The sequence below is a fragment of the Grus americana genome, chromosome 2, assembly GCF_028858705.1.
Source record: "Grus americana isolate bGruAme1 chromosome 2, bGruAme1.mat, whole genome shotgun sequence".
NCBI lineage: Eukaryota > Metazoa > Chordata > Aves > Gruiformes > Gruidae > Grus > Grus americana.
In genome coordinates, this window is record NC_072853.1 from 145,226,968 (window position 1) to 145,248,268 (window position 21,301).

The window sequence follows — 21,301 nt, forward strand, 5'->3', positions numbered from 1 at the left end:
TTACCAAAGACAAGCTACTAATATGTGAGGGAAAAACAGCTTCAGAGTAACACAGAGGCTATCGGGTTAGCATAATGTCTTAATGTGGGTGAACTCCTTGAGGGTCCTGCTCAAAGTCCAGTGAAATCAATAAAAGACACATTGATTTCAAGTGATTATGGCTCAGGCCCCAATTTCATGAGCTATATGCTACAAACTATCTTTAATCCTGTTACCTACACTCAAAGTAAATCTTTGCAAAAAATATTCTTCAGTGCTGACGGATATTTAGTCATCACAGAAGTGCAGAATCTTTTCCTAAAGCAATTACAAGTAACTGGCTCCTTCCAGATGGTCTGTCTGCATCCACTTGCACTCACTCATGTTTGTCTTTCTCCAAAATACTTACCAGAACCTGTCGACTGTGAAGGAAAATCATTTGAACTCCAAGGCCAATATTTTGTCATAATCCAACACACAGCCTAATCACAAAATATAGTGTTTCTACAAATCTTACATACTTTACAGTTGCTGACATCTTCAAACATTTCTTAATTTAATCTTACATATATTTGCCCTTCTCGAGAGACTTAAAAGTTAAAAAAATATATTAAAAGGCTGCAAGTGTTGGGTTCACTTATTAAAGGAAATACAGGAAAGAGGTAGAAGATTCAGAAACACCGTAGATGTTCCCATTGCAATAATATCTAATTGATCATAATGGCTGTTGGGCAAGGTATTCAACTGCACCACACAGAATTGGGTGTTTTATTCTGCAATGGTACTACCTGAAGCCAAGAATTAGTCAGTTTTGGAAAGCTGGAGAATTCTAAACTGATTTAATATGGTCCAGTTTTCTTACTGACTGAAAATTTCCAATCAAAGGACATTTGTTGTAAAACAACCTTTAGAAGTCTCAGGTGTTAGAAATCTAACTATCCACTCATATACAAGATTAACGTCACGGTAAAGGGTTTGTTTTTTTAGGCTAAACTCACTTGTACTCAAGGTAATGCCCCAAAAATTTGTCAAGGGGGCTTCAGGGATAGCGAACATAGCATTCAAGCGCATGGTAAAGGCAATTCCAGTAAGAAACAAAAATTAAAAGACAGCAATGAAACTGGCCACTTGCCCAGCACTGTTATTAGCTAGTGCAGTGAAATCGTTAGGCTTCTCCATAAGCTACACTTTGCCATCTAAAACAGTGTCTGAAATGCTCTATCAAAAATACACAGCAACTCTCACCAGGACTTGACATCACCACATCCTGAATTGACTACTTAGAGGTATTCCCACACGTCCAGTAAGTTTGGACTGCACGTTACTTAAAGATTCTTGTCTCTCTCGTCTGCCTAATCATTCTTGATTACACCTGTGAGAGCATACACCGGTCATCTCACTGAACAACGGATTTTGGCTGGTTCCTCTTACGATGATTTAAGACAAAGTGCTGCTGTACCGGTTTCTGCGGTCTACCATACAACTGAGATTGTCAGGACAGTACAAGATACTGAAAAGATAGTATAGATTTTGGTCAAACACCAGTTTCTGAGAGACACGGTTTTACAGTACAGTACTTTCTGTATTTCCAAAGTTGTCTGCTCGCAATATTAGAAAATTTGAAGTGTGATGATGTTAGTCATGACTGTTTCTTTAGGCATTTGGCAAAATACATTTATGTATAACAGCTATTTTTGACATTATCAAATGTTTACATATATACAATCTGTATATTGAGATTATAAACACATAAGGTAAAAAAAAAAAAGATATAATCCTTGTTTGTTTGACATTTGTGTCAAATAGTTGCCTTTCAAAGCTTGAAATCCTGTCACAAAAAAATCCTATATTTCTTACTCCTGCATGCTAATTTCTACTACAGTATGTTGTTTATCCCTTAAACGTGGAAAGTAAAGAACACAAGGTTCATGCATACAGCATACAAGTTTACATCGGCTGGGCTCTCCAGGAGGCATGGTCCCAGTTCCACTCTGGTCTGACTCAGGACTGCATTAAACCAGAGAAAAACCTCTCTTATGCGGGACTGGCAAACGGACTGCCGTTGGGATTCTAGGTAAGTGTATCTGTCATCATGCGGAATAGCCTTGTCACATCCGGGCTAATTATCCCCTGTTAATTGTTATGATTTTGGTTGTTCATCAAATCCATAAAATACTAGTCAACACAAAAGAAAGAAAAAAAAAAGACTGCTTTTTTCCCTTCCAGATGAGAGGAGGTTCTCACTGTGATCATGGGCATCTCTTGATCTTTTGAGTTGTCTGAAGAGCAGATGAATGTGCAACGACTCAGTGATGCTGAGTTTCTATAAAATTCGAAGTAAACAGTTCTGATGTCATCCCAGGAAAACAGTGCAGCTAAATGGACGTCTCCCATAGCTGGACAGGGGAAAAAGGAACACAAACACACACTTACACCAAGATAAAACAGGCTGTTGCCCAAACAGTGTGAGGAGCTTGTTTGGGGAACTGCATCTATATTGCTCGGGTCACCAAGGCTACGCTCTTGGTCTCCTCCGGCGTCTGGTGGGTACCTGTTCAGACCACAAAGTCAGCAGTCTCGAGCATTTCAGCATGACTTGCACAGTCGGCACAGTAAACGTCCATGGCTCAGAGCGCAGAGTTTGAATGAAAAATGTCAGTGTAGCATCAACTTTGTATCAGACACATTTTACCTTACAGTTACGCTAACTAGCGTGGGCATCATTTCTCACTCTTTCCTGCCTAACTCTGCTCAGGGCAGCTTGAATTTCTGCTGTGGGTTTGAGCTGGTGCCAAGGCAGCTCCAGGGCTGAGATACATCAGTGCAGCCCCTCCTCCAAGCTGCTCTGCTCCACACGTGCATGGGAGACCCTGCGCTGCCCCACACACAACTTTCCGCCTGGAGCAAGGAGTGGGTAGCAGCATGCAGGTCCCTTCAGCAGCACTCCACGCCTTTTCTTTGGAAAAAAGGACAGAAAGCAGAGATGGGAATCTCATCTGCATCAGAAACATGAACTAAAGCTATCACAAGTAAAACTCCTAAAGTAAATTTCAGAGGTTTTTTGCTTATTCAAGTATCTGCTATGTCTGAATTGACAGAAAGGAAGCAATGGCTAGCGCTGGCTTTTGGCAGCAGCTGGAAATCTCTCCCTGTGGAGCAGCATCACCGTCCAAAGCACCTTCCAGCAGTTCCTGCCCACTCTGGGGGGCCAGGGTGGGCTCAGGGCACACGGCAGCAAAGTCCCGCCAGGTCCGCAAGGGCTTGATACAAGCCCTCCACACCCTCCTTAACTGCAACACAGTTGCCTCTTCATAAGGCGGGAGGGCAGCTATCCCCCAGCCCGAGTGAGAGGTGCTGGCTGCATCAGCCCTCCGGAACGGCTGAGAAGGGAGGAGAGCCAGACACGCTGCCTGCTGCAGGGCTGCCCGTGCTCCACAGCCCAAAGGCTGCCCCAGGCACGCTCCCAGCTTGAAATAAGACAACTTGTGAAATTTGGGCTTCGGGCAGGTTTAAGAGCAACCTGAAAGGATATCTGTAAACACAGCCACCAAGGCTGCCCTAATCTCTGCCAGAGGCTCAGCCTTCAGCAGCTGCTGCAGTTAAGGGTACGGAGGAAATGCCACTGCTGCTCTCGCTGTTAGTCAAAAATGCTGATCTGCCACGCTTTCCTTTTGAAAAACTACCAGTAAATCAAGTCACTGACAAAACGCACAGACAGAGAAGAGGGTTACGTACCCTGGCACTTTGCCTGTTGGCTTTTTTTTCCTCATCAGGAAGAGGTGGCATCGGGTAAGGGTATTTTCTGCTGGAAGCAATAGATCCAGTGGACGAAGATGGAGACTTTGCAGGAGACAGTGTCCTGAGATGTTGAAACACACAAAATAAATGTGATGTCTTTGGGTCCTTGCACTGCAACAGCAACTGCCATTACTCTGAAGCTTGGTTCAGAACCAAGTATATAGCTTATGATTAGCTCAATATTGGGGAGGATAAAGTTGTTTGATCAGTAGTCTAATAATTTCATGATATGAACAAAGGTATTTATAGCTTTCAGGAACACTGGAAGAAAAAATAAAATTTCCTACTTCTTATTAGAATTGTATTGCATAACAAAAATGATTTCTTAAACTGTTTTATATGGTACTGCAATTAATCATCATAAAATTAAGAAACCAAATGTGCAATTGAATAAATACAGAACTAAAAGATAGACATGGGATTGTGAAGCCTAAATAGAAATGGTGATTGTATTAATACGAGCTGAACAATGTCTTCTGCCAGTGACTAAAAAGCAATTATCATCATCTTTATGTATATCTTAGACATCTCCTATATTGATACAAACATAGCAAATAAATCTATTATTTTCTAACACAATAATTTACACAAATGCATGCACTTGGAGGCCAAACTGTTAGTTGTGAAGTAACAAAGGCATATACAAAGTGCTAATAACAAATTATTAGACATGCAAGCATCATACAGTGCATATTGTTCCAGCCAAAGAAAGAGTCTGATGAGAATATACAAAAATGGACTGATTAGTCAATGGCAATCAGCATTTCTGTACAAGGTGAGTAGAGTAAGCAGGAGCAAGTAAATGTTTGTATCACATGAAAGGCATTCTTTTCATGTCAATAAGGCAGCAGCACATTATTGACTGAAATTTTATACCCAAGAAAAAACTCTTATGCTTCTGTTTTGAGATTCTGCACTTTTCCCACTTGAGAGGCTCCTATCAGGCTCTAAATCTGGGCAGAATAAAATGGAAAAACCCCCCTCAAAGTAGAAAAACTGAGCTACCCTGGCCTTCTCGTTCTGTTTTGCAGACTGAGGGCATTTTTCAAAGGAGGCCTCCCACTAGTGCAGGCCCATCACCCAGACCTTCCCTGAGCACTGCTGCCTACTATCTTCTGAACTTCATGTGTCCCTGAAGATGGAAGGTTCCCCTCAGTTTCTACAGACAGGTCTTCCAAGCCCCTCAAACACAGCAGGGGGCTTGTGTTGTGCAGCTGTAGACCCCAGTGCTGAGCACCATCACTGATACCACAGGAACCACCCCTGGCAGACAGCCCCACATCCCTGGCTCTGGGATTTGCGGGATCTAGAGAAGATTACAGACAAGGCAGGGACTGTTTTGTGTCTGGAATTGTTTCGTCTCTCTGTTATCTAAGTGACATTAATTTACCTTTAAATAATTATTCTTTTATTTTGAACTATTGTATCATTTTGTTGTGTCTGTAGCTCCCTACAACAGCACACTCTCTTGTCTCCCATACATACAATGACCGATGGTAGCCACGAGCAAGAAGGTGTCAATGGAAATTGTATGGTGACAGCTCTCCAATCTGGCTCATGATGTTCTAATGCCTCATGCTGTAGCCTCCAAGTTCAACAGCCCGTAAAAGATTTAGGTTGGTACAATGTACACTGATCAGCACATGCACTTTGATCACCCATTAAGATGAACTGGACATGCATGAATGTTTTTAGGAAGAAAATTTTAAACAGCTACTGAAGTATAAAACAAAGTGTTCATAGGTCCAGCATCTCAGATCTGGGCACCAAAATGCACATGCAACAAAACAGGTTTTTTTAAAATCCAGGGAGAGGTTCTCAACAATGCCCTGCTGTTCACTACCCATACAAGTCCTCTCATCTGCGCCCACAGTTGGACTGATAAAGATCACTAATAAACTATGAGTGGATCTAGAATCAAAAAAAAAAGAAGAGGGGAAGATAAGGCAAGCAGATTTTATATATTATTAGTAATCCAATTATTCACAGATTTTGCCCCACAGCTGCAGGAGGATTTAAAATCTTCATGTTTAAATTTATAATGATGCACCTGGAGATTAGAAGCAAGGAATTGAGGGGGTGTTAGATCTGACTTTGCAAGCCCTATCCGAAAGCTGTTTATATATCGGTACCACAGCCAGGAGGTGGCACACAGAATGAAGGCATCTACCATCCCTTGCACCACAACCAGGCACAACATCGCCTCCTGCACACCACAGGCTCTTCCCACGGGTTATTTTAGGCACCACGAGAGAAGGCCATGATGAGAGGGAAAGCCATAACCAATAATACTTGTCCATCAGCCTGAGCAGGTGATCCTGGAAGGAGCAATAGTCCCCTAAGCATGGGGAATCTTAAACATTTTCCCCGCACAGCAGGTCCTCCGACCAGATTCCCTAGCTGAGCCTGTAGCCAGGTAGCTTTGCACCAGAACTCAAATACAGTGCTGCCTTTTCAAAAGATTTTGAAGCCCGGACCTCCAGTGTACCTGCCCACATTTCTTACTTCTCAACCCCACTTCGTGTTGCCAGCTCACCTATGGTTTGCACGCCTAACTGTTGTGCACAGTGCTGCTCACCTGCACGTGCAAAGCTACAGCCAAATACATCGAGAATGCAGTTGCACACTTAAAAGAAATGACCTTGCCCTCCCCTCACAGGCCCTTGCCCCTTATTTCTACTACACAGTTACGTGCTGGTTTTTGTCATCTTTAGTGCCATCTACTGAGACTGTAAAAACATATTACTATGCTCACCGATCTTAAGATGCATCTTGTGTGATTTTGGTGGTTTTGATCACTTTTCAGGTTCTGCCCTGCAATTGTGTGTGCTGTGTATCCCAGATTTACATGTACTTTAAATGAGAAAAAGCCAGACCTGACCTTTCTCATTTACAGGATGGAAGATAGCATTCAGGGACACTTGCGGGTAATGCTGGGATTAAAGGAAGGCAAAACTTTGCAGTTTGGTCAAGGGTGGGATCCATTTAGCTTTCACTGGGGTTTCAGTTCTCCTGCTATCACATCCATTAGCTTTCATGCCAAATCTTGTTTCCAGCCAAAACTTACACAAAAAACTAGGAAAGCAGACTGGGTTGCAGACTGCGTTCTGTCCTGTACACGCCATGACAGTTTCAGAGGTGTTACCACCAACCCCAAATAAAGCCATGCACCTCATCGCACCACAAGAATTCTTATTCCTGACCAGAAAGCAAGATGTAGTGGCCACTTCATGTCCATCTTTCTGTTCTGGAATGCGTGTTGTTGTCCTGGACCATGCTGGGATTCAGAACAAAGGGCTGTGCCAGCGGGAGGACATCTGCATGTGCTCTCCTGCAGCCAGGTGCCTGCCTGCTCTGCCTGCCTGTCACCTAAACCGGGAGAGCCCTGGCCCACAACAGACAGTGTGAAATATGTCACCTGGTCACACAACTAAACGTCTTGTGACTTCGAGTGTCGTTTTAGCTGAACTCAAGGCAGTTGGCCTTGACAGATCTGAACTGTTCATAAGCTGTGCTTGATTCTGTTTCGCAGACTGAAATAATTTAATGAAATTCAATAAATATTCAACCTGGTGAAAGCATTTCAAGCCCAAATGTAGACACCGTCAGCCTAACCTGACCTTTCCTGCCATGGGTTCAGCTCTTTGTAGGACATCATCAGCCTAAATTATCCTACATTAGGAAGTCGGGACCTTCTAAAAACACTGATGTGGCTAAGCATTTTAAATGCAGTTCCTTTTAAAAACCACAGATCTGTGCAAGGTTCCTCAGAAAGTGCAGCAGCAGAGGCTCAGCTTGGCTCGTGGGGGGCTGCAGAAGATGCAAAGGCTGTGGCTTGAGCCATCCATTTTAAGTGCTGCTTCGCAATGCCCCAGAAGCAGGCACTCACATGCTTTGATGAGCTCTTCTCCCTAGCACTTGAAATCCTGATCCTGCTGATGCCAATAGGCAGTTTTTTCATTGTCTGCCAACAATGCCAATATTTCACTTTGGCTGTCATGGGGAAAACTTTTTTTTTTCTTTAAGCATGGTCTAAAGCTGCCTCAGTGAGAGCAGGGAGCTAAAGGCTGGTCACGGCTCTAGCCTCAGCTGGATGCTCACAGAGGAAGGCAATGGGCCTGGCAGAGCAGCAGAGCTAACTCCAGCTAATGATCAGCTGAAGAGGAGCTGAGAAGAAATCGAGGAAGAAGACAGCAAGAACACCAAAGCACATTAAAAATAGGAGGGAAATGATAGCCTGTTGTCTCCTGCCTCCCATGCCCCTTGCCAGTACCCTTCTGATACGGGGTGGCCATTTTCCTTCTGGGTATGTGTCCTGGGTCTCCATCTCAAAAACCCATTTTCTTTGTAAACTACTTTTCTATTTAAACAACATCCATAGAATCTACGCTACTGTAAATATTTGCATTAAATCAAACGTAGGCAGCTCAGTACTTCAGTAGGTGCCTCCTAGTCTTTTTTGTCTATAATTATCTACAGAAATTCCACATTATGGAATTCTGACAGTTTATTTTCTGATACCACCATGGTTCCTGAGTCTTTTAAGATTCAGTGAGGATTCTGAGTAATCCTTAACCGTATTTCATAAGGTCAGTCTATGCAGTAGCCACTGTAATTAGCAGTAACAAAATAAGCAGTAGTATCATGCTGGTAAAACAGCACACCTTGTAACAAAGATGAAATCAGGGAAAGGTTTCCTGCCTGGGTTTACACAGCTATGGCTTGGCACATAAAATTAAAATCTAGCCTATACTTGGAGCAGGAAAATGAGATTTTTCTTTACAGATCTTATTTTCTTACTGAAGGGAATCCCACAGCTGGGAGCTTTCAGGCACCAGAGACACCATTTATTATTATAGTTATCATTAATAAAAAGTAATTATATAGAAATACCCATTAGATTTGTAGACTAGGAAAAAAATTAATAACTAGGACACCAGGTGACAGAAATTTTGATCTATACAGATTTTTTTAACCTGATGGAGAAAATCTTTGTGATACCTAATATCTCCATTTTCTGAAAATCTGCATCATTCCTAGGAATTGTAGGAAGCGTATTTGTCTTTTTTTGTAATTCTACTTCAACTCTACAGGCAACAGCACCAGTCCTCAACACATTATTCCTAAAGCTACATGGTGACAAGCAAAACAGCAGGCTGTCTTTAAAAGAAAAGACAAACATTAGCAACAAAAATACTACTCAGCTAAATACCTGGTGTAAATATCCTATCTTGGGCTATGATTCCTAAAATGTAGTGTCAGCTGGACAGTCTGACTTTAGCCTGACTTTCTGGTTCATCAGACAAGATTTGTTTTGTTTTGTTCGTGAATTACTTCACAGGCTCAAAGCCCAGCCGTATGATGTTCAGACACACCATTCTTACGACCAGTATTTTCCTGTCTGTGACAGATTAACCAAAATTGCCTCTGAGTTTTGGGGAGAAACTCTTCAGTGCAACCTCTCATAAGCCCATTACAACTTATCCCAGGAGAAAATTTGATCCTTTGCCTTCCATAATATGCCTGCGGAATACTTCCCCATGGTTACCTCAATTAATCAGGACATACAGGTTTCTAAATTTATTCTAGTTTCACTCTCATTTCTAAAGATACTGCTGCAGGCAGTCATTAGTAAACCACTATGGTGCAAAATTTTTAGTTTACGTTTCATCTCTGCTGATATACACCCCTTGAAATTCACATGGGTCAGCTTAATCCTCATCTCCAGGCAAAACAATGCTTGGTTTATCTCAAATACAATTAGAAACGTGACTCATTCAGTGCAACATTTGAAGACCCTCAGGGGCTGAGAATGGTCCCATCAATTTAATCTAGTTATTAAATCAAGATATACTGATACTAAAAGATGAAAACCAAATTAAGAGTATCCACAGAGGAATTTAAACCTGTTTAACTAAACCAATTAAACTAACATATTTTAAACTACTGCTATCTTCATATTTCATCAATGTCTTTGTTTATTGCGACCACAGGGCTTCTGATACAAACACCCTGAAGGACAGTTATGGGGTTAGACTACAGTGAGTGACTGACGGCCTTGCCTGAACAACAAAGGTCCAGAGGGTATTTTTAGGAAAAGGTTTGCTAATAAAAACACACCTCATTTCTAGTGTGAGCTTGCCTAATTTCACCTTCCAGTGACTTTTGGTCATTATCAGTCTCAGCCTGCTAGTCTAAAGGATTTCCCACAAAGGTTTTGCTCCATATGCAGCTATGTGGATTTTATGATCAGATAAGCATTTAGCTGCTCCATTAAACTGAACAGCTTGAGGCCCTGCAGTCCCTTCTAAGGTTTCTCAGGGCTTAAACCTCCCTGTTTCTTGAACACGCTTGTTGAACTGTGGACACCAGAACTGGACCTTGTATCCCAATGCTAAAACCAGCAATGGTAAAACTACCAGACTCACAATACATGCCTGAATGTCCAAGCACCAACACAGAGACCTGGCTGATATTGTCTGCAAAATCACAACATCCTCCCTAAACCTTGGATTCTTCTGTCAGGGATTTCTACTTCTTGTTCAGGACTGAGATCAGGACTGGCAGGCTTAAATATACCTCGTTTGCCCTATTTGTTCATTAGAAAGCCTTTCTGCAACTTACTCTGTGGTTTAAGAGTTCTTGAAAACAAACACAAATGGTTTAAAAAGTGACAATTTTGTGCTCTTTTAAGACCATGTGACATTTTTAGTTCTAAAAATGACTAAATTCCCACTCTGCCATTTAATATCTGCCAGTGCTACTACTGGAATGGAAGTGGTTTCGTTAGCACCCTCTGATACAACTCCAACATGTGTTTTTCTCAAATACACACTGGACATACTTGGTGAATGTTTCTGCCCTTTTGCACTATTATTGGGTCTACTAATGTACCAAAATTATTGTTAAGATTCTATTTACTCGTTCTTACCCTCCTTCACTGTTTCAGCTAAAGATTTTGCTTTTTATTGTTTTTCTTTGTGTTTCTATAATTCTTGTTTCAGCTTCATTTTTGACATGTTAACTTACAGCTTCATCATTTTCTTTCATGTTTTATATTATTTGTCATAAATTGTCTTCCATTCTCTCCTATGCTAGTTGATTTTTTCAGCTGATGCAAACTTCTGTCTCAGCTGTGGGATTGTGTCTTTTGGGAATCTACTAAAATGTTCTCAGTCTTCTGATTCAGGTACAACAGGGAGGCCAGCCTCATGCATGCTTCTTCTCTTTAACTTGGAATATAGCAAATACTATGCACTTTCCCCTCTCAAAAACAAGTGATATCTTTGGTTGAACCCTACGCTCACTTGTAACAGATTCATTAGTGGTTTGATAAATAGAGCACAGAGTATATTCTCATACATTTAATGTTCCAATTACAGTATATTCATTATTTCATTGTATGCTGAGGGTAAAATACCACTACTTTTTATTCTTTTTTCACTTAAATTTTAGTATGCACTATATAAGACAGTGGGTAGAGTCAATGTGTTATGAAACCATTTGCTTCAGTAAATTACATTCTATTTAAGTTAATACTACTTTATTAGTGATAAACATGTCTCATGCCCATAAAACACTACTCGGCATAAAATGATGAGAAAGCTACTACAAGCTATAGATGAAGGTGGGAACGCATGCACTACACACACCCTTTTCAATGGCTTCATTAAAACATTCAGAAAAAGAATTGTAAATTGCACATGAAGCCAAAAACAGACATCAAAATGCAGCAAAAGAAGAGGGGCCCTTTGGACCTACAGTGACTTGTATTGATTTATACAAGGTAGGAGTCCCAAGATATTTGTATATGCTGGAACAGCTCTTAAAAATGATATAGAATTAATTTACAAAATACCTAAAGTATGGTCCTTCAGTGTTTTTATTCACATCTTCTACCCACTTAGCTACATTATATTCTCTTTTGAACCATGGGTTTAAATACCTGCAGAAAGCAATGGAAGGAACAGAGAAAGCAGAAGAACAAGAATAGAAAATCTGAGAACACACAGCACAAGCTTAGCAAGGATGTCTTCATCTCCAAAATGCAAGTGAATATGGCAAATAAATCAGTATGGATGTTGGGTGAGGACTAGGCAATGTGTACAACTGCATGAGAAAATCTGACCTATAACAAGACTCATATGTTTGATTAAACTGGAAACTCTTTAGGATGCATCATTCATTTAATGTTTTAAGGGTAAAATTCACTCCTATGCAGAGGGCCAGCATTAAACTCATGGTTTGAACTCCTCTCATGATCTCAGAATAAGGATAAAGGGGCATTTTGGTTCCAGTCCTGCAGTTTGTTGAAGATACACGTTTGCACCCATCTAGAATAAATTGCAAGATAATAGCTTAATGAGCACAGAAACCTGGGCTTGGCCCTTTCTACAGGAATGAATTTCGGCCTCAGGGAGTTAAAGGGCTTGAATTGTTTGCCACTACAGTGGCAATTTTTACACTTACATAAAAATAACCCTCTGATTTTTCAATGATCATTGAATTTGGGAGGACCACAAGAAGTTTTAATGGAGGTGGGCTGCAGAGTAATCTCACATTTTACAGAAGTAATCTTGATACCAAAACCACACTTTTGGGGAAAAAAAGTCTGAGCTGCATTCTCATATTAGTTACATGACAATTATGAAATAAAGACGGTGTTGAGTTATCTGACAGTAATATTGCCAGGGAAGAAGAAATTTTTTTTGTAACTGGTTTCTCAGCCCCCAATTACAAGATTAGCGAATTCCTCCGCCTCTGTCATGTTAAGAAAAAAGGACAATGTAGAAACAGGAGTCTGCCTGGTCCAATTTAAAATCTGTTCTTGTTGTGTAAGAATGGCAACAGTTTAACAATTATTTGTGATCGTCACCTTTATATAATAGAGACTAGCACACTCTGAAATAGGAAACATTGTAACCAAGGGAAAAGGGAAAGAAAATTCCTTTTTAAGTTATTTTTTATATTTCTGGGCCAGTTCTCACCACCCTTGTTCATGAAAGTGACTCCAATGACCTCACACATGGGAACAGGCCTCACAAGGGATTGCTCAGATGACTAAAGGTTGGGCCAGATCATGTTGGTCAAACCCCACCATATTTCAAAACCACGTTGATGACAAAAGCGGCAGCACTTTTTCAACTTCTTTTGCTCCTTTTTTGCTCTGGAACTTCTCCTCCCCGCCCTGCGCAAGCACAGCCACAGCTCTCAGAAAGTACTCGCCCTCAGCCACAAGTGCTTCTAAGTAGCTTCCTCAGCTCGCTTATTTATCAGGAATCAGGAGTGCTTTATGCTTTCCAGCTTGGGCTCTCAGAGAAAGAAAACGTCAAAAGTGGTGGTGCAGCAACAGATGAACCGCAAGTGAAGCAACAGGCTGACGCCAGCATCACCAGGAACTAATAAAATTCTGCTTTAGCTTTAATTGTAGGTGCGACTGCACATTTTCTTGGACTTGCTGCAGTACTTTTGACTTGCTTTTTTTCATTTGAAAGGGTCTTTTGGTAACCATGAAACACTCCCAATCTGGCTTCCTGTATTAGAAAAGAAAGTGTAACGTGGTATCAAAGCATGCAGTTGTTGCACAACCGTGTTGCAGGGTTTCCTGGGTCTGGTTGTATTACAGACCATCGTTCACCACCTCAATTCATCTGTTACAGAAAGGTTAAACTCGAGTTACTGCACACCACTTTGTGATACCATTAGAAAGTTCTCAGGTTGATCCTCCTGGCCACGTTTGTTAGTGATGGCCAGAATCCGCATTCTCTTTGAGTGAGAAATTCCACTTTAAAACACAGGTGTCCTTACATGTAAGCCTACAGCTAGACCAATGGCTCGATTTGGCTTGTAGCGCAACATGCAACAAGGCAAAAGACCTGGGCTCAAAGTACTCATATTCCTCAGGCTGGCGAGGAGGAAGGTTAGCTAGCGCTGCATCAGCAGGAGCACCTCCAAGCAGTCACAGTGTTTTGCCACAGTGAAACTATTGTATACTGAGGGAAGGGACTTTTCACGGAATAAAACGGCAGCCCAGAATGCAGGGGCAGGTGAGACTGACCTGTGATCCCGACTCCCTGTTTGGGGGTGGTCAGAACCCCCTGGGCTTATGCCTTGGGCCGGGATTTGGTGGGCGAGAGAAAGCCCAGGCTCAGATGCATGGGTTACCCTGCTGCAAAAAGACAATATATAATAGAAAGTCTAAGCCAAAGATGTTCGTATCAGTTATAACAACGAGGAAGACAAACGCTTATAGGAAAAGCAGTGCAAATTAACAAAGGTCAGAATTGCTATTTGGCAAAACGCATGTTCACTGGGACCTGTTTTAACACAAGCTCCCAATTAGACTGTCAGCTTATTCAGAAAACTCTCATTATCATTCTTGGATAACTCTAATTGATTTTAATAGAAAACTTGTTTTATCAGGCCATTTCATCAACGCTGTTTGTGAAAAAGCTGCAGAAACATTTGGCCTGTTGGCATTCCTTCCATGTGAACTGAACCATCTGCATTTAGTAAAGAACACGAATCTTGTGGTAAAACATCTAGGAATAATCAAAAACATCCCAAAAGAGCTTTAGCAGTCTCCATAGAGCTATACCCTTACCAGAAGCCTTGTTCATGTATCTGTTAGGTACAAGAGGTCGCACAAAGGTGTAAGCAGTACATTTTTCAGGAACTGTCCAAAGTGCTTGCAACTCTCCTGTCAGTGCTGCTCATGAGGGCTCCAGAGCTCAAACGTTGCTCAGTGCTTAAGAAATTTTGCCTAAATGATTAATGGTATGAGTCTCTATCTGATGCTTGGCTGTGTACAAAAAACCCTTGTGCAGAATACGTGCCGTTACTGAAGAGTCGTGTATGTCAAATACTTTTGTAGGCACCTACTTAATAAAATAAATTGAATTCTGCACAAGGTATGGCACAAATGAACCCAATTTTCTCATGGTTAACTACACTGTCTCTACTACTAACAGGAGACCAACAGTGTTACCCCTTTTCTTCCATCTCAACAAGTATGCTTCACTGAACTCACAGGGGCCACACAGGTGGACTTTTCAAATGCAATCCACTGTTTCAGAACAGATGTCAGTATTCTTACATATTTCCCAGAGAAGGTAAAATTGTCTGGAAAAAGCCTCCATGTATTCTGAGGCATCATCAAAGCAGCTGGCATTGCCTTTTACTTTCCTAAATGAGCAAATGCTGGCCATGGTTAGATCATTCTCAGTCAATTTTCTCTGCTCACAAAGGACGCTATCTCTCTAACTGCAACTACTGTGCGCCCTCGGCAATTCTCTTCATTCCCCACCAAACCGGCAGAGTATGCGGATCATTCAGTGGGAGCTCTCTCTCCAAGGGGTGACAGGCTTGCCAAGGAGACTTGGACAAGCCATGCAGTCTCATGCAATCCAGGACAGACCTCATCAAGAGGAAGAGCATTTTCCTGCCAGGCAGGTACCTCCCAGAAACACACACACAGTGCTTCATCCTTAACAGGCTGCTGCACAGCCCTTGGGGAAGTACAAGCCTCCTCCCTCTAGCACCAGGGCTGCTGCTGGGTTGAGAGACCATAACAAGCTGCAAGAAGGAAAGCAGAGAATTGGGTGGAAATTCAGGGGCACCTTTAAAGAGAAAAAAACCTACCGGGAAAAAAATTTTCCAACTTGCACTCTCCCTGTCTATCCACTTACTTAGTGCTCCAAAGTTCTCAGAGCAAATGTATAATACACGAGCTGAGCAGCACAGAGGAAAAAATATGCCCATTGGGGTTTTTTTGCTTTTACTGAAAATGAAACTCTACCCATGCAGTTTCATTCACTCTAGGCTAAAATAAGCTGGTCTGGTTTCATTCTTTATGGACCAATTCAGCCCCAGTGTACACCTTTGCTGAATGATGGAATAATGGTATCATTAATTTAAACTTTCTTAACAAATTTTGTTTAAAAATACAATTGGAAAATGAAGGAAAGCACAGGACAAGTTTCTAAATAAGAATGTGCAATCTCATTTGTATTCTTGGCAGTTTGGTCAGGCTAATTTTGCTTTTATCAAACTGTCTCATGCAAGGAGAAAAGAAAACGAGCAAAATAATGTTCCAGTAAGAGTTTATCAGCACAAAGACCAAGAGCACAGGGGCACTTGACAGATAAACTCCTCCAAGGGATCCGGGGCTAAAATTTCTTGTTCCATGTTGCCATTTTGATCATGCAATGTTATAATTGCAATGTGCATCAAAGTATTATTTCTGTAACGTGTAACAGAGGGTCTTCTCTATGAACCTTTCTGAGCCTACTCACCTCAAGACAGCGCACTGCAGGTGGAAGAAAAGTTTCAGAACAAACTCAAAATGCCCAAACCAAAGAAAGCAGGGACCAGAGAGGAGTTAGCATTATTAGTTTCCAGCAGGGTTGGTATCAAGACCATTTGCCTAAGTTAGTACTAATGATATGGGGAAAGGGCACTGTCATCGCCACTGTGGTCAAGGAAGGGCTCATTCCCATGTGGCGTTAGTGCTGTAAGAGCAGGCCAGCGCTCGACAAGCCCAGAGATTGTGTTTCCAGCCATCCACCATTCATTCGTGGAAGGAGCCTGAACCAGCAGGCTTAAGTACACAAGAAAAGTTCTTTCCCTATGGGGAATACCACACACATGGGCTCTTCAGTAAATGCAACCAGCAAATCAACATAGAAAGCAACTCTAAGCCACTGGAAAGCTCTGGGGATCAGTTGCTTGGTAAGGACTCTCATTATCCATTTATTGCAGGGCTAACTCAAACTGGCTGTTCAAGGCTTACAATAAACGTCAGGGTACTCTCAAAGCAGACAAATACCTCTCCTAAAACCTCCAGGCAGGTACGCAGAGATACAAATCTCTAACTCTGCAATGGCCCAACCCAGGGTGAAGACAAAGGTAGGAAACGGTTATCAGAAATTCAGTATTGAACCAGGATACACTCAGCAATGGCAGTTTACTGTAGACAAAAGCCTGCAGTGATGGTGCAGGCTGCCACCATCATTGGGAATTGCTATGGGAACGACTGTGAGGAAGCCTACATAAAAAAGAAAATTGATAGTTAATTTTTAAAGAATACAGAAAAAGAGGTTGAAATACATTAGCCAAACCATTTACCAGATTATCAGTCAGGAATCAGAATGGGCCACAGAGCAAAAATGCAGCTGTCTACTTTTCAGTACTCTTAATCTCCATCTACAAAACACAAATATGAAAACTGTACTTTTTGGCTTTGCTTTTATAAGTTCAGACTTACTCAGTTGAATTAGACCGTGGCCTAAATCTTTTGCCTCTGACTTTCTTTCTGTTTCCTCCTATATTACCTGAAAGAAATCAAAGGATAAAGACAGGCAGTAAAATAACCTGAAACTCACCTGCGTCTCATGCCAAACTGTGTATTCTTTTTGCATCCCCAGCAAAATAGTAATTATCTCATTAGTTTTAACCATTTAAAAGTCACGGGACAGTCACTCTTGATTTACCTCAGACCAGCTAAACCTGACACTTAGATGATCTCTCTCTACCTTTTGCTGCAACTGTGCAGGGCAAAAAACTCCTTAATTCCAGCTTTCATTTGAGAAAATCACTACACTTCAAGAAAAACACTAAACTGCCTGATAGAATCACAAAAGCTGGCAAGAGTGAATAGATTTCTTCCTCTTTTTGATGTTAGCTCACACAGGAGGAACGGGAGGAATTATGTGTCATTTCTATGAGACAAAGCATTGTGCAAAAATGGTACTTGTGTAGGGTGCTGCTAAATCCCAATTCCAGGTTAATAACAATTAGCGCAGTTTTAAGGAGTCCTACTGCCGTCCTAAGATCAGCTACACTGTCAGTAGAGCAACAATGGCCCAGAGGCTGGTTTTCACTGTGGCCAGCACAGAAATTCACACTTACCTTGCCAAGAATTACTCCTAGGCCTCCCATTTTCACAAATGTCTGAAATATGTTTTGTGTCTGGGATTCTTTCACTCCAGGAATGAGATAATCCATTTGACCTGGAACAGGAGGGCTCAGATGCGGTTATTGTTAAGTGTATGGTCTCACATCAATGTTAACTCAGCAGTTCAGAGTCACGTTCCCGAGGCCAGTGACATAACACAGCCTAAGGTCTGTCTGCACTAGCAGAGCATCCAGGAATTCTGGTTAAACCCTGTGGTTATGCTTTGCCAGCTGTCCCTGCGGTGGTTCAGTGTGTCCACATTCAAGAGCCAGGCTTCAGCACTGCTTTCTTACACCTCTGCTGTGGAAAGCATGAACACCAGCGCACACCAGATTTCCTTTGGATTTGCAGCTCTGCCCCAATTCTTAGCTGGAAGATGCTCTTCCAACTGTGCTCATCTCAAAGTTTTTTTATCTCACAGTCAAGCACATGCCGCTGCAGGCTGCCCACTCCCTCCTCATGCTGCTACAGGAAAGCCAGGACTGCTTCCCTCACCCCACTGCTACCAGTCTCAGGGGCCCAGGAGTCTGTGATGAGCATCCTCCCACCCACAGCTGGTAGCTCCAGTGGAGGGGTAACTCTGCCTCATTTTTGCTAATTTTTAATTTTTATTATATTTTGTCAGCCAGTCACTGCAGTATATACTTCTAATGCTAAACTTGAAGCCAAAACCAGTCTTTATATCTAGGTACTTCATGCAAACTGAACTTTTTCTTTACTCTTGTCTTCCCTCTAAGAGCCAGAGATGTGTGTGGCAACATCCAACACACGGGGTTTTGCAACAGGCTCCCTCCTGTTGAACTACAGCAGCTGCTCAGCTGTTTGCCATGAGATCTATAATTATTTCTAAAACAGAAGAAAACAAGAGGAAGTTGAAAACTAGTCAGAAGGAAGTTTTGCCTAAAGGAACTATTTCTGTAGTTTGGATACTCTTGCATTTTTCAGTCTCTGCTTTCCTTGGAGGGCAGGCATCTGAGAGATGCTCTTCAGTTTCCAGAAGACCAGGCTAATCACAGCCACACTGAAGTAAGCCCAGGGTTTCATTAATTCAAACTTAATTACAGAATGAAAGGTCTAAGAACCAAGAGATCCACTGACAAATTTATTAATCACTTTCTCCTCCTAAAGGTCTATTTTCAGGTTTGGAAATGTCTTGCTATATACTGGTTTCTGGCGTTTGCTATTTTACAATAGAAAGAGTTATCATAACGTTATGTCTTAATCCTTGAACATCCTCTGAATACCAACTAACACTCCATAGTGCTTTCCAGCATGGGGAAGCCTAGGCAGCTAATGGTCCAGTCACTCCAACATCTCCAAGAGATGCCATCCATATCTGCACACAGAGCAAATCAAAACCAGTTTGGAAGGCAGGAAATAGCACTCTGGGCATTCAAATGGAAGGACTATGTCAGCTCCACCACAAAGTTAACGGAATATTTGTCAGACTTACTTTTCCAGACTTGACAGTGGCACAACATACCTGAACTGGTGGTGGGGAACAACAAAACTCTCTAGTACAGACAGACCTTAGAAACCATTAGCTATTTGGAACAAATAATAAACAGAGACACATGAAAGAAATGAAGTATGAAAAGAAACACAGATCTGAATGAAAGAAGAAACACATTAAATGACATTCATTTAAAAGAAACTTTTTTCTTAACTGGTATTTGAACCTGCTTACACAAATCTATAAAAACTTGCTTTCCCAAGATTTTTTTCAAAATTTTATCCAAATGAGAAAAGATTCTCCAACAAAAACAGTGCATCATTTAAGATTAACACTTGCTCCCTGAAAAAAAAAATTACTTATCCACTTACACATCTAAAAAGCTGAATTTAAAAATTAGAAATCATTAATTAATCACTACTACAGTTTTCCTAATAACATACTCATCAGAACACACTGAATGAAGTTGCATATAGGATCAAGCTGCTATACTCAAATAGCAAATGTCACTGCAAATGTATCCCTTCCATACATTTCTCTTTACTTTCTTTGAAATAACAATAAAAAAAAATGGCTTCATCAGCTGCACAGTTATAGAGTGCTCAGTGAGACAAGAATTGAGAATTGCAGTTTTCTTATGAAGCAGTTGAGGACTCTCCATCCCTCCTGTGACATAGTGCTTCTTGTAACTTTTTTTAAAGTGCTAGCTGGAGATTTTCTTAATTAAAGGATCCCTAACTGCAGAGGCATGGTGAGCATCATGACCTAATGACCTTAGCAATTACAAATGACTCTCAATGCTTTTCAGTGAATTTTCCATTTTAAAATGTTGTTGGGTTTTTAAGTAACTGGAACAATAACAGAATTAGTGAAATCTGATCAAGGGCAAAATCTAATGCCCTCCTTGTTTACTCATAATAGCAAGCACAAAACTACAGAAAGTCTTTGTAGAATTATTTTCTAAGATAACACTTGGTGACCATTTAGTGTACTAGTCTAGTAAGTGGAATAAAATGCAAGCACCATCATCTTTAATGTGAGACAGCAAGAATATTATCCAGAAGTCTAGGTCAACTCAGTGAATTAAAGACACTGACAAATAAAGATATAAAAATAACATTTATATTGAATATTTTATGTTTACAACTATTATTGAAGCAAGACAGTGTTCCTTTTCTTTGATTACATGACTGTGATTAAAAAAGTTGTGGGGTTTTTATTTTTTTTTGAGCCAGCAATTATTATTACAGTCTACTTGAAAACAATTCTCAAGCAGGGAGATGATGAAAATTTGATTAACTGAAAATTGGTTTATAATTGAAAACTTGTTTATTCTCGCCTAATTGTAATAATTAGCAGCTCAGGGCACGTGAGAAAAATCAGTAATCAAAGCACAAAGGATGCTATTTCAAACACTCCACAAAGAAAGAAGAAAGAATCAAACCTGCTGCAAAACAATGAAATGTTCTGACTAATGGAATAATGGGTGATGGAACAGGTAGAAATCTGAAAATGCGACAGAAAAGCAGACCTCTTCTTAGAACTAGATGCAGAGTTTGTGCTGACTCCAGGAGGCATGTCGCTATAAAAAGAGTCGGCCTCTCCAGGCTTTTTTACATAATCTCCCTGGGGTATTTGTCTAAATTATAATAAACATCGTAGAGTCAGAAAACATGACAGGCACCAGCACGCACACAAACATGCACAAACATTAGTTTAAAAGAAAGAGGCAAGGATAGTGATCCTTGAGGAAACCTGTTAACCACACGCAATAAACCTATTAATAAATAATTCAACCATCTGAAAGAAAAATCCCACGTGCCTCTGATACATGCAGAAAAAGTGGATTATGTGATTTTGGTAAGGGAAAACAAGAAACATTTCACTGATAAACTCTGATCACAATTTTCAAAGTGAATAGTTTGTGGTTCTTGAGACATTGGATAACCAAGCTCAGACATTTCAAATGGCTCATCGTGTTGGTTGCGAAAAGCATCCCCAGGTGCAGTACAAGTACTGCAGCCTGAGCTGAATGCAGGCCTGCATCAAAAAGGAGTTCAGGAAAAGCAAATGCTTTTTTCTTTCTGAGGTAGATTCTTTCCATTTTATTTTTCTGA

At 41.1% G+C, this 21,301-nt stretch overlaps 1 protein-coding gene across 6 annotated transcripts in view; it reads right to left on the minus strand.

Moving 5' to 3' along the window:
* Nucleotides 1–956: 956 nt before the first annotated feature.
* The window catches only part of ADAM22 (ADAM metallopeptidase domain 22), a 135,495-nt gene continuing 115,150 nt past the window's right edge, over nt 957–21,301 (minus strand). The window contains exons 27-33 of one of the 6 annotated variants that reach the window (XM_054815010.1): nt 17,686–17,786; nt 17,042–17,108; nt 13,835–13,945; nt 13,236–13,310; nt 11,636–11,722; nt 3,715–3,838; nt 957–2,375 (exon numbers count right to left, since the gene is read on the minus strand). In XM_054815010.1, coding sequence (XP_054670985.1) covers nt 2,355–2,375; nt 3,715–3,838; nt 11,636–11,722; nt 13,236–13,310; nt 13,835–13,945; nt 17,042–17,108; nt 17,686–17,786 — 586 coding nt within the window. In that variant the 3' untranslated portion in view covers nt 957–2,354. Of the gene's footprint in view, nt 2,376–3,714; nt 3,839–11,635; nt 11,723–13,235; nt 13,311–13,834; nt 13,946–17,037; nt 17,109–17,685; nt 17,787–20,715; nt 20,824–21,301 lie in introns of those variants that run through there. The other 5 variants (XM_054815004.1, XM_054815006.1, XM_054815005.1 and 2 more) reach the window with 5 other exon arrangements.